General features: G+C 36.9%; 1 protein-coding gene across 2 annotated transcripts in view; it reads right to left on the bottom strand.

The window, feature by feature from the left end:
• Positions 1–14,936, bottom strand: part of gabra1 (gamma-aminobutyric acid type A receptor subunit alpha1) — a 96,063-nt gene that overhangs the window by 39,405 nt on the left and 41,722 nt on the right. For both annotated transcript variants that reach the window (XM_034178009.1, XM_034178010.1), the window contains exons 7-8: positions 12,257–12,400; positions 10,193–10,345 (exon numbers count right to left, since the gene is read on the bottom strand). In XM_034178009.1, coding sequence (XP_034033900.1) covers positions 10,193–10,345; positions 12,257–12,400 — 297 coding nt within the window. The remainder of the gene's footprint in view (positions 1–10,192; positions 10,346–12,256; positions 12,401–14,936) is intronic.

Here is a 14,936-nt window from a genome sequence, read left to right as displayed (position 1 = left end):
AGGCCCGAAGCAAGCTATAGAGGCGAGCCATCATCCACCAGGCCCAACGCAGGCTACAGCAGCGAGCCATTATCCACCAGGCCCGATGCAGGCTACAGCAGCGAGCCATTATCCACCAGGCCCGACGCAGGCTACAGCAGCGAGCCATCATCCACCAGGCCCGACGCAGGCTACAGCGGCGAGCAGCTACCGACAGGCCCGAAGCAAGCTACAGAGGCGAGCCATCATCCACCAGGCCCGACGTAGGCGACAGCGGTGAGCCATCATCCACCAGGCCCGACGCAGGCTACAGCAGCGAGCCATCATCCACCAGGCCCGACGCAGGCTACAGCAGTGAGCCATCATCCACCAGGCCCGACGTAGGCTACAGCTGCGAGCGATCATCCACCAGGCCCGACGCAGACTACAGCGGCGAGCAGCTACCGACAGGCCCGAAGCAAGCTACAGAGGCGAGCCATCATCCACCAGGCCCGACGCAGGCAATAGCGGTGAGCCAGCTACTGAGTTAGCCGAGAAGTAGGTTAGCAAACAAACTATTTGTGTCCAAAGATGCCATCAAAGAGAAACCTTTCTTTGGAGGAGTGTGACAAAATCAGAAAGTCACTTGATACTTTAACGGAAGATGTTGCTTTAATCCGTCAGGACCAAAAGAGAATCATTGCGCTTCTGGATGAAGTGAAGCAATTACGAGAAGAAAATAAGGAAAAGAACAGGAGGACCACAGAGCTTGAAAGGAAAGTTGATGAGTTGGAACAATATACAAGAATGAAAGATATTGTAATCACGGGGTTTAAGATCAAACCCAGGTCGTATGCTCATGCGGTGATTGCGAATAACAAACAGAATGAGCCCAGTGAGGAAGAGTCAGGCTCTATTGAGCAACAGGTAGCAGCCTTTCTCAATGTGCACGATATTTCACTGGATGTAAGTGATTTGGAAGCCTGTCACACATTACCGAGAAGAAGACGAGACGACGTGCCAGCCCTGATATTACATTTTTCAAATCTCAAGAAAAAGATTACCTTAATTAAACAAGGAAGAAAACTGAAAGGTACTAATGTCTATATGAACGATCACCTGACACGGAAAAATGCCGAAATTGCCAGAAAAGCCAGACACCTGAGGAAACTAAAAAAGATCCAAAGCACTTGGGTAAATAACTGTAAAGTCTTTATTAAGCTCAGTGGGTCACCGGAGGAGGCTAAGGTGTTGGTGGTTAAGAACCTCAGTGACTTAGATATTTATGAGGGGACGTCTACTACTACTACTACTACTACTGCTACTACTAGAGATTTAGTTACTGGTGAATTTTGAGCCTTTGATGAACACAAAGACAAAGATGAATCAAGAGATGGTAATTCTTGATCGATTATTACTAATAGTATAGAATTCATTTTTATTTAAAAAAAAAAGATGAGTACAGATTCAGAATTATATCAAAGGACAATGCATTTGGAGCAACTGAATCTATTTTCATATACTGATTATAATTTTCAAGACTTAGAAAATGAACTAGACCCGGATAATACTTTTTACTCTACATTTAATGTTGATTCTAAATATTATACTGTTGATGATTTTCTACATGCTATGACAATGAAGGAAAAACTGTCAATTATCCACTTTAACTGTAGAAGTATGTATGCTAATTTTAATGTTATCAAAGAATATATACAGCAGTTTGCACATCCATTTAGTATAATTGCTTTGTCAGAAACTTGGTTTAATGAGGACAAAGGTATTGACTTTGAAATACAAGAATATGAACTTAAGTATGTTAATAGGAAAAATAAAATAGGTGGAGGAGTGGCACTATATATTCATAATAGCATTAGGTTTAAATTAGTAGAGGATATGACTCTGGCTATAGATAATGTTTTAGAAGTTGTTACAATTGAAATCCATAATGATACGGAGAGAAATGTAATTGTGAGTTGTTTGTATCGGTCTCCAGGAACTGATGTAGAATTATTCATTGACTGTGTAGGAAAAATATTTTCAAAGAAGGAAAATAAAACTATGTTTATATGTGGAGATTTTAATATAGATATACTAAATCACACAAAGCACAAATGGACTAATGATTTTCTTAATATGATGTTTGGCATGAGCCTTTATCCAACTATAACTAGACCTAGCAGGGTAACAGATCACAGTTCCACTTTAATTGATAACATCTTCACAAATAGCACTATGAATGACATTACAGGCGGCCTAATGGTCTGTGATATATCGGACCATCTACCAGTGTTTAGTATATATAACAACAAAATTACAGATTGTAGAGGGAAAAAACACATCTATAAACGGGTTTGTTCGGAGGAAGCAATTAAATCCCTGAACAATGATTTAAATTCCCAGGATTGGAACTTAATTCATTGTGAGAAAGAGGTGGACAGGGCTTATAGTAAGTTTATGGAGATATTTATGGAATTATATGACACACACTGTCCAATTAAGAAATATAGTTGTAAAAAAAGATTTGTGGAACGTCCTTGGATGACCAAAAGTCTACAGAATGCTTGTAGAATGAAAAATAGTCTTTACAAAATATTTATTAAATTGAAAACTAAGGAAGCTGAAAGAAAATATAAGCTATATAAGAATAAACTAACAGAGCTATTAAGAACTAGTAAAAAATTATATTATAGAAAACAACTGGAAAGGAATAAATGTGATACAAAAAAGGTTTGGGAAATATTAAAAGATCTTATGCAAGATGGAAGGAGAAAAACGATATATCCAGATTATTTTATTGAGAAGGATAAAGATAACTATGAGATGAGTGAAACTGTAAATCATTTTAATGATTTTTTGTTAATATTGGCCCGGATTTGGCCAATAAAATTTCTGGTAAAGGTCCTGATTCTCCAATACTTATTAAGAGAAATAGAAATTCATTTTTTCTCTCTCCTGTAGATGAACTTGAAATTATTACTATTGTTAGAAAATTTAAAAGTAAATCTTCAACTGATTTTCAAGATATTAATATGATACTGGTTAAAAAAGTAATAGAAAGTATTGTCAAACCACTTGTATATATTTGTAATTTATCTTTTATAACGGGAACATTTCCAAGCAAAATGAAAATGGCTAAAGTTGTCCCTCTATTTAAAAGTGGAGATAAACACATTTTTACAAACTATAGACCAGTTTCTTTACTCCCACAATTCTCTAAAATTTTGGAAAAGCTATATGATAATAGATTAGAGTCATTTATTGGAAAGTATGAAATTCTTAATGAATGCCAAGATGGTTTTAGGAGTAAGCGGTCCACTTCAATGGCAGTAATTGAAACCATAGAGGAGATAACCAATGCTATAGAGAGAAATAAATATGAAGTTGGCATTTTTATAGACTTAAAGAAAGCTTTTGATACTCTTAATCATTCAATTTTGATTAAAAAATTAGAAATGTATGGTGTTAGGGGAGTTGCACTGCAATGGATACAGAGTTACTTAACGGAGAGAAAGCAGTTTGTGAAAATGGGTGAGTTTACATCAAATAACTTGGAGATTTTATGCGGAGTACCCCAAGGTTCAATTTTGGGAGCAAAGTTATTTAATTTATATATAAATGACATATTTAATATATCCAAAGTGATGAGAATGATTTTATTTGCGGATGACACAAACATATTTTATGCAAATGAAAATTATAGTGAACTTACCCGTATTATTAATGAGGAATTGAATAAACTAAAAAGTTGGATGGACACAAATAAATTATCTTTAAATCTAGATAAAATTAAAATAATGTTTTTCGGAAATTACAAAGTAAACTCTGAGATAAAGATATGTATAAATGGTGTTCAAATTGAAAGACTATCAGAATGTAAATTTCTTGGTGTAATAATAGATGAAAAAATAAGTTGGAAAAAGCACATTAGATATATACAGAGTAAAGTTTCCAAAAGTCTCGCAGTTATTAATAAAGTTAAATATTTGTTGGAGCATGATGCCCTTCGAGTGTTATATTGTACATTGATTTTGCCTTATTTAACTTACTGTATAGAAGTATGGGGTAACAACTATAAGAGTTCACTTCATCCCCTCGTTATATTACAAAAACGCGCAGTTAGAATTTTGCATAAAGTAGGATATCTAGACCACACAAATGAATTGTTTATCAGGTCAAAATTATTAAAAATGACTGATTTGGTAAAGTTTTATACTGCATTACTAATGTTTAAAGCCAATAAAAATGAACTGCCATGTAATATACAGAAACTGTTCTGTAAGAGAGAAGGACAGTATGGATTGAGGGGATGTGGTAACTTTATAGTAAATTATGTAAGAACTACTCTGAAAAGTTGGTGTGTGTCGGTATGTGGAGTTAAATTATGGAATCATTTGGATAACCACATTAAATTGTGTGGAAACATTTATAAGTTCAAAAAGAAATATAAAGAAATTATGTTAGCACAGTACACAAACGAGTAAAAATGTTAATAGAGTTAGTAAGAAGTGTAGACGATTGCATAGACATTGAACAGTACTTGGTGTATGACATTATGTCAGTAATGATCAGGGTGCAAGACTATTTGTAATTGCTTAGAAGGTAAAAATGTGTTAAACTTTAAATGAATTGAAAATAATGGAATGCCATTGATACAATTGTTAGTACCTAACTATATTCTAATGTAGATATAAAATGTAAATGTAAAATGTAAATATGAAATTGTTCTATTCTGTTTAGTTATGTTATTTTCTGATTTCTATCTTATTTGAGTGTATTTAACTGTGGATGGTAACGGGTGTACGGTGTACGGGGTGGGCGTTTACAACCTTTTGCTTCAGCCCATGCCCTTTCGGCTGCACCTAATTTGAGAAACTGAGTTATTGTTGTATTTTTCTTTTGTTTGTTTTTTATGTATGTTAGTAAGAGTTTATGTTGGTATTTTGTTTTGTTTATGTGCGTGCTGAATAAATTCATTCATTCATTCATTCAAAAAAAACAATGGCTGCTGCCAGTGCCATGTTGAGGGTGTTTATTAGAGTGACAAAAGCCTCCTGTTTACTAAAATGGAGATTATTTCAAAAATATCATTAGGTGTACGTGCCATGTGGGATCATCAAATTACTATTCTGACATAAATGCTTTGACATGATTTTGTCCCTTTAAAGCATTACTCTGAGCCTTTGGAACATTTGTCAAATCAGCTGGACTGCTTGATTTTTTTTTTTTTTTTTTTTTTTTCCCAAAATGTTTCACTGTTCATCCAAATGGCTATGTAAGTACTTGTAAATACAGAAAACATCAGACTGGTTGAGATTTGTGGCCGTAATTTTTACCGCCACTCCATATGGCATTCCGCTCACAATCAGCCTCTATGCACACACGTGTCAGGGAGAACAGTTCAGTGAGATTCCACATGAGAAAGTCATTGTCTTTTCCCGTTTTCACGCAATGTTGCATCTCTGCTTCCTCTCCACCAGTTGTGCGTCAGTGAGATGCTAGCCTTCGTTAAGAAATGTACTCTCTCTCTTCCCTTTTGTATTTTGAAATGTCTAAATATAGCCTTCAAATGCAGCTCAGCTGTTGATCTTAACCTGTATTTCAGTCAGACAACTCACATTTAAAATATATTTATTGCAGCAACAGAACATAGTTTGAGTGTAATATCTGAGATCCAACCTCATCACTCCCCACAGATGCTTGCTTGTGATATTGGGAAGTGATGATCAGATACACACATTTCCCCAATTGGACTCCACAGGTAGATGTTGGGGTGGAGGTGGGGCTGAGTAGCAGAAGTGAGATGGATGCATTAGTGGTGCCGTATGATAGACGGGGGACAGCTTGGAAATTTGTGCCTTAAATAGCCTGCCCAGTTTGGAGGGAGTGTTTAGTAGATCATGTAGACAATAGGAAGTCTGTGGTAAATGTATGGTAATTACGTGGAGTGAGGCATGTCAGTGTGCACGGAGCAGTTTGTCTGCCTGAAGGGCTCACAGGCTTGCACCAATTATCTTTACTGTGTCAGACAAAAACAACTGTGACGGACAATTCGACTGAAGTGAAGCTGTGTAGCATGTGGGCTTTTATTTGCCTGTATAAGTGGTAGCATCATAGACCTATTTTATGGCCATCCACTGCCAAAATAAATATGAAAATGTAATATAAGAAAAAAACTAATTGCAAATTCAGCTGCACTGAAGCACAGTATAAAAAAAATAACAGAGCAGGATGGAAAAATATATATTTGGTGGCTCTGTCTTTACTCAGTGCTCCAGATTTCCATACATTTAAAATTGTTTGTAATTACTGAAAGACAGGCAGTTTGGTATTCAAGATCTGATAGGAGTTAAAATTCTATCAATTTTAATACTTTTCAAAGAATACAAATTCAAATTCCCTGTGTGCTGCATTTCTATGCCAACATTGAAGGGCACCTTTTGTTTGCGTGCATCAACATAATGATGAAAACATCCTCCGTGCATGTGTGTGTGTGCATCCATATGATTTGCATGTATTTAATCCCAGGGAGCAGAATCAGCAAGAAGAGCATGAGGGACACACATGCCCCAGATAGTTGCTCAAATCTAATTTAGGCCATCCTCATTTCTTGGGAACACGTGACAAGCACCACAGGTACTCTCATAGTTCCATGCACACACACACACACACACACACAAGCCAAAAACATCACATGGAGGTGGTAAAACCTGCTGGATACTGTAGTGGAAGAAAATATGGTCCCTGTGTAATATTTCCGGGAAAGCTCTGAAAGCAGTGGTTCCAGGAAGATAGCAGCTTCCACGGGGAAAGAGTGAGAGAAAGAGGTGGAAACACAGAGAGACAGAGAATGAAGAACAGGGATGGAGTGAAGTAACTCAAGGACATTTTTTCTGTTGCTGTGTTTTGCTGCTACAGGACATGCTGCAGACAAACAAGAGCTTTCCTTTTGGGCTGTATTATATAAGACATTACTGTGACATACCTACGCAGCAGACCCACACACACGTATAGATACACATGCAGTCAACACACAGAGGACAATGTGTCTGCATTCAGGCTCCTTACTCTAAACTTTGTTGTGAAAAGAATAGAGCAGATTAAAATAGAACAGAATAGAATGATTGCATGTGTTGAAAGATAGTGAGGCATCAGCCAAGTTGAATGAAACATTCTGTCTTTGAATGAATGAAAATGTTATTTCCATTGCACAAATGGAAAATATTCATTATTTATTTTTTATGACACCTAAATAGATCTGTGTCATTTGAAGTTTGATTTACATGAAGCCGAGAACAGGGGGCGGAGTAGGCCTTGTGTCTGACTAGCAGGTCACTGCATCCGGCAGGTGAGCTGCCAACAAACTGCTGAGCAGAGCAAGAGCCCTGAGGATCTCAGCCGAGTGCTTGGAAACACAAGTCTTCTTTTTCATATCCAGTGAAAAAGAGCTTCTTCAGTAAATAAAGATGTTCCCACAAACACTATGGCTACTGGCTTTAGCCTCCCAAAATCATGGAAACATTTTTTACAAAAAGCTAATGGAGCTGTGCAGTATAGCGAAATAGTCCAGAAATGCACACTGGTGATGTCACCCATACAATGAGACAAATAATGCATGTCATGTGATAGCGAATCCAACATGACACTTAACTGAATTGACTAAACCAAATGAACTAGAAAAACGCAATAAATCAATAACACTAACAACACTGTTAAACTAACATGCACCACAATAACAACATTTAAAACCCCAAACTCCAATGATGCATTACAGCACAATGTCCATTGTTCACTGGTGTTAGCTAATATCTCTAAATTCTCCCAAAATATTAATCCTATTGACTTTCTGGTTGTGCCACTTTCATCCTTAACCCAAAAAATACATTAGCATGTCAAATGTCAGCTCTTCCCAATTTCTCCGTGATCAAAGCCATATACATACACACACAGAGGCCACTTGGCTGTTGTCATACAGATGAATAGAATAGAGCATTCCATCTTTCAACATGTATGACGTGTGACATACAGTCCACCAATCAAATGACTACAAACTATTTAAGTGTTATGTAAAACAGAAGAAACATGGCACTTAAGGATGATAGTAAATGCTTTTCTCCATTTCAGAGAACCATCTGTCTCCACTGATGTTAAATAAAGCCATTACAAAATCCATCAAAATGAGATCAATCATTCATTAAAAGTGTAGAAGCACCTTTTTATTAAATAAATAAATAAATAAATAAATAATTTAATGGATTATATTTCTGTTCCCAATATGGAGCTACTTCGTAAATAAATAATTTTGACTCCAGGCATTACAGGTCATTAAAATATGGTGTAGCACATTGCAGAAATGAGTGACTGAATAAATTTAGTTTTGTCCGAATAGTTGCACTCTCAGTCATTGCTGTGGACAAAGACGTTGTTTCTCATTCCGCAACACTTCTACTCAATCCAAAACCACACTATTAGAAAGTGATCAGAAGTCCAAAACCAGAATTTTGTATTATTCACATAAAGTTTATTCTAAGAGACATGCCACATAGCAAACAATAATTGTTCCATTTTAAATATAATAATTTTCAAATAACATCAGTTAAAAATGCCTCTGTACAAGATTTAATTCATTCTCTGCCATAATAAAATAGTGTTGCACCATCATGCTTAATGAAGGGTTTAACCTACACTTTAAATGAACTTGTAACACTATTTTCTCATCAAATTAAATTAAATATTGGAATAATTAAATTTCTTACATGATCTGATATTTGCATGGAAGGCTGCCACTAATCATTATTGTCATTCTTGATTACTGTGAACAGTTTTATCTCATTCCATAAACACGTGACAGCATTTGAGGGTCCAATATAACACATTAAATGAGTTGTTTTGCTGACTGACTGTGTAAACCACAAAGTTATTTAATGTGCAGTGATATAAAATGGATAAAAATCAGGAAATCCTTACATTTGGAAAGCAGAGATACATCAAAGTATAGCATTTTGTCATCATAAATGAAATAATGAGGAATTAACATAGTGTTTTTTTTTGTTTGTTTTTGTTTTTTTTTTGTTTTGTTTTGTTTGTTTGTTTCTTCACTAATCCAGTGAATTCTAAAGTTTTCTCATGCATCCCTATTTGCAGGAGGCTCCAGTTTACAGGAATTTCATATTAACAATGAACAACTTGGGGCACAGTAAAACCAAGGTGAACTTTATTTCTTTAACCTCATAATGGACATACTGTACATTTAGTTTCACTTTTGCACAAGCAATGGTTCCACATAGTATGGGCACTAGTTACGCTATTATTTAATAATATGGGACAGCTGCCATAAAGCAAAATAATACATAATGCCAGATGTTATTGTTTATACCACATTTTCGACACATTTGATCTTTTTTAGGAGTGTATTATCATTCCTTTATAACATTAAAATGTTAATAAACCTGAAATCAACTTCAACTTTTTTCTTGTATAGCGCCAAATCACAACAAACAGTTGCCCCAAGGCGCTCCACATTGCAAGGCAAGGCCATACAATAATTATGAAACACAGTCTACGTCTAAAGCAACATAACCAAGGGATGGTCCAGGGTCACCCGATCCAGCCCTAACTATAAGCCTTAGCGAAAAGGAAAGTTTTAAGCCTAATCTTAAAAGTAGAGAGGGTATCTGTCTCCCTGATCTGAATTGGGAGCTACATTTCAATACATATTGAAATGTATGTATCTTATCATTACATTGATGTCATGAACGTGAACTCTGATTTTTATTTTATTTTTTAAGAATGAAGTATAATACATTTGAGAATGGTAATTCTTTATATATATTTGAGTAATTCAATTCTTAGAATTTTTAAAATAAATTTATATTTATCTATGACAAAAATAACCCTAGGTTGCAGCCCCACAGTCCATGTTGTTTCAGAAAAAGGCTGGTATTGGCATGCCGCTGTTTTAAACGTCTGTACTCAGCATCCATGTGATATAAAAGTCAGTGGGAAGTATGGCACTTTTACTCTGGGAAATTTGCTCAAGGCAGTTTATTAAATTTTATAATAAAAGTAATAATTAATGCTTATAATTATTACAGAATTCTATGGATGAAAGGCACTATACTATTCCAACATGAAAGCCACAAATCTCATCATAATCTTAATTTTGTAAGATCAGATGGCCATATTTATTTCTTGAAGAAACAGCGTTTAGAAGTGAAGACACCACCAGACTCACCGAACACAGTCCTGGCAGGAACAGACTCTCTGTTGAGCCAGAACGACACCTGGGAGAGGATGACTGTCATGATGCATGGCAGGTACGTTTGGATCACAAAATAACCAATTTTCCTCTTCAGGTGGAAGTGGGTTGTCATTACGACATACTCTCCTGTGGTCAGTGGAGGGAACAGAGGAAACAGTCAAGGAAAATGAAGGGATATTGACAAAATGTATAGTAAGTCCAAAGCTTTAAGTGGTGATCTGTAGTTATGCTTTGGAACTGTAATATCATATGACATTTACTCCAGAAACCCATGCAGCATGAAGTGATTTTCTGCAGGGTTTATGGTGTTTTGGGCTGCAGGTTTATTGTAGTGGAGATTTATTGGCACAGTTGTTGGTGTCATTTGCCGACAAACTCAATGACCAGGCATGATCCATTTCATCAGCACATTCAAAGCCACTTACAGACAAGATATTACACAGCTGTGGGGCAGAATGAAGGTTTAAAGCTGGATAGAAGGATTTTTAAGGCTTTCTGGAAATAAAAAAAAGATGATCCGCATTGGCTTTTGCATAAACTGATGGATACAGGTACTTTGAGTATCACTTTCAGCCTAAGGAAACAGTATCGTGGTTGTAAAGAGGTCACCCATTTTATGGAGTCACAAATTTTTTGCCACTGTCAGTGGGCCAAAAAGAAGATGTAGAAAAAGATGCATCATTCAGTGGGGAAATAGTGAATCTAGAACACTGTGAAGTTACAAGCTGATGGAGATGAGATGAGCTGATGCAGATGCCAAAAGTAACAGGTTCAGATAGTTTCCTTCTACAGTCTGTGACATTTTACAGTGAGCTAGGTCAAGGGCTAACTACATAGTGATCTTGTTTTCGGATGGGTATTTACAAAAAAATACAAAAAATACCTCACCATGCATAATAGTTTGTCTATATGTTCTTAGATAAGTGGAAAATTAATGTTTTCAACACAGATCATGACGGTGGAGTGATCTACAATATGTTATGAAGAAATGTCACTTTAATGTTGTTTATTTGTGTTCAGGTGTGTAATTTCGATCAAATTTAACTATCTTCTATGCTCCAGGATGGAATAGTTTTTCATATTAACACCAGTTTCTCAAAAAGAATTTCAGATTATGTATTATGAAACTTTCTGGAATGAACAGACAATTAAATTTAATGACCCAGATCTCGATACTAGATAAGTTGACTTTCAGTTAAGTTGACTTTCTTTAAGATTGAGATATGAGGCATTTATTACGACATTTGAATGAATGGATGAATTTTTATTCGGTGCTCACACACACATACTTAAAAGAATCTCTCATAAAACAAAACAAAACTAAACTAAAACTCAAACAATTTCCCTCATAAATAATTCAACACACAATCACCTCAGAATTTCATGGAATGATATAATGTATGTGTTGAAAACCTCTACTATGGTTTTGAAAAGGGTTTGGATGTGTATTCTGGATATTTTTATATGTTCTTTCAAATTAGTAGATTGGACACACACAATCAAGAAAATCCCACAAAACCTTGGTGTATATGAAAATCTGGAAGTGGATTATGCATCACTTCCTTTTATTATTATTAGTTATTTTGATTTATGTAATTGGGGAGGTGACGGTCTAGTGGTTAAGCATTGGACTTCAGACCAGAGAATCCTTGGTTCAAAACCCAGCCAGATCAGAAAATCGCTAAGGGCCTTAGCGATTTTGTTGAGGTCTTTAATCCCCTAGTTGCTCCCAGTGTGTCGTGATGGAAAATAACTCTATAAATGCAGACCATTTATTTGCTAGAATGCTAAAACCATATTCTGCTGAAATACATTTAACCTGTCAATAATTTATATCCTGCGCAGATAAGTATCAGGATCAGGGTTTGTTACAATAAAATATATAGTATGTTTGGTAATTGATGATTTTAATGACATTACTGGAGACATAGAAGACAAAATATGCACAGATCTGCTCGTTTTAAGTGTCATTTTCATGTTGGCATTTTGCATTATATAATATCAGTTATAACATATGTATAGCTATTTGAAACCTACCTGTGCTGGACTGCACCACACCAGAATCCACACTCTGCCCCATCAGATCATACTGGTTTAATCTGGAGCCATCCTCTGCCACCACCACAGATTGGGCTGCCCCTCTGGTCCACACATACACCACCTCTGCTCGAGTGTAAGCATCTGGCAAGAACAAATGGAGCAAAAGGTTATGAAACATTTTGCTGTTGGTGGTTTGTTACTCTGCATGATATATTTTCACCAATGATGCCAGGTGAAAAGAAAAAAAAAGGATGAATCCTCCCACTCTGGTCCTCAGAATCCTTCTTCCTTTATTTCATTTACTGTCATCTTGACTTGTCATCTCTGATTTTGTCTCCTATCTATTTATCTCAGTTCTACATTTCTTATCTTGTTGGCAATTTAAGCACAAAATCCTTTTTGGTTCACCTTGTCATGCCGCATTATCATATTCTCATCTCTTTAGGGTTCTTTGAACATATCCTGCCTTGTGTTTTGTTGTCTCATCTCAAAATGTGTCATGTCTCGTCACGCCACGTCACTTCAAATTACCTTGCGACTTACAAGAAACAAACATGCAACAAACCAGCAACACTGCGTGACCTCAAAACAGCCAAGTCAGTCTTTCCTTCCTTGCAGTGAACCGACCTGTCAGAGCTGCGACGTGGCTCAACAACTGCAGAGAAAAGGATGTGTTGACTGCAGACTGCAGCACGGTGAAAAGCCGTGCACTGAAATATTTAGAGAGTGAGTTCAATTTAAAGGAGGCTGAGTGCTGCTTCTCTCACTCACACTGTGCATCCCTGTGAACACAGTCCACTTACAGTATATACCTGTTTTCACTGTACTACAGAGCTTGCTTTCTACCCCTTATCGCTAACCAATCTCATGTCCAGCTCCCGTCATTCTCTCTTTCTCATTAAGCCTTCACTCGTGCAGAGTAGCTATTCACCTTGTTCAGAAAGTCAGGGTGAGCAGCTCCATTTTGGCAAGCAACTTCCGGTTTGCCACTGCATCTGATGATTAGCTATGTTGGAACATAGTACGCTAGAAATGTCCAAACATGAGCAGCATTAATTGTTCAGTTCATGGGTGCCACAACAACTGGAAGAAGAGGAAACTGTCACTTTCAGAACGATGTTTTGAAGGAGAAATCTGAGTGCTGTGGACCAGCATTTAACTTGTTCCCTCCTCCATAGAAAGATGAGGATCTGTTGTGGTGGCTGAATTTGAAAAAATCCACCCAAATGTCCCAATGTCTTGTCTTTTCATTTTGTGGAGATAAAACCCACACCACTGCATCCTTACCCAGAGAAATGGTTGGACTATAACGCTCCATTGAAGAACCCACGGTGGATCCTAGTGAGACAAATGGGTAAGCTGTGTTTGTAGTGTCAGCTGCTATCTAATTTACTCATTTTCTGGAGTTTGATACAACCAAGCACTGCATGAAATAACACCATACGTATTACATATTAACGTTACATAATCTTGGCATTACGGTGCTACTGCTTGTCGGGTAGTATTTTAACCCTCTGGGGTCTGAGGGCATTTTTTGGAAAGTTCACTCGCCTGGCATAAATGTGTTATTATTGCTCTTAACAGCTCTCCCTGCATCCCACATCACGTTTTATGTCTCTTTTTTCAGGACAACCTGTTCTTTCGTAATATATAGGCTTTTGTTGTGTTTTATAAGTGTAATAAAGGTTTACAATCAAAAATAAAGGAAAGTAAAGCGAAAAACAATTTTCCACACACATTTATTCAAAACACACAGCAAACTATCATAAACAACAGTTTTGACACTTTATAAAGGTAATTTGAGGTCTTGTGTGAAAGACTGTACAACAAAAATGTTCAAACAACAAAAACAAATGCACATTTTGAATAATATATACAAAATGGTCTATGCGTTTATGCTCCAGTCTGAGGAGCAGCCCCTCTCCCTCACCTCATTGATATGGTAAACAGTGCTCTACACCAGAGGGAGAGAGCCACAGAGTAATCCAGTAACATTCAAATGCAAACTAGTGGAGCAATCCTGATAGTTACACATTCTTTGTTTGAGCAGGTGAGACTGTCATGCGAGGCTCTCCGTCTGTTTTCACTTTCGCCGTGCGTAATGGTGCAGGGTGCATTGGAGGAGCTAGGGGGCTATTCAAACGGGCCAACTAGTAAAATATCATTCCTGAAAACAATCTTTGGTTTATCACGTGAGGTAAATCTGCCCTACAATTGGATTTTGGAAAACCATGTGAGGGTGAACCAATTCCGATTGGACACTCACATTGTGCACGTCATCACACAGCTTCTATGAGGAGTACAAAGATGGCCAACGGTGGATCAAAAGTCCGCAGAGTTAACTTTTCAGCAAAAATTAGGTTTCTATATCATATCATTAAAAAAATTATTTATAATTTAGTAAAGCTTGCTCCCAGCCGTTGTATATGACGGCATTGGCCCCAGAGGGTTAACTTGATTCAAGGAGATACTGATAGGCTTCATTGCTTTAATACGAGCAAAGCGCCGCGAAGCTCGTAGTTCCTCATAGCCAAACCGTCCACGCCGAGTGACAACACAAAGTAATAAAAATATCAGCATACATAATCGAGGGCCACTTTTTCATGTCATCTTCCCACTCTGTTATGACCCATGGGTGAGCCAGAGTCAATCCCTTTGAGCTTTTCAAAAAGGTTTT

The sequence above is a fragment of the Thalassophryne amazonica genome, chromosome 9 (genome assembly GCF_902500255.1).
Source record: "Thalassophryne amazonica chromosome 9, fThaAma1.1, whole genome shotgun sequence".
Taxonomy (NCBI): Eukaryota; Metazoa; Chordata; class Actinopteri; order Batrachoidiformes; family Batrachoididae; genus Thalassophryne; species Thalassophryne amazonica.
This window is presented reverse-complemented; position numbering and strand designations above follow the sequence as displayed.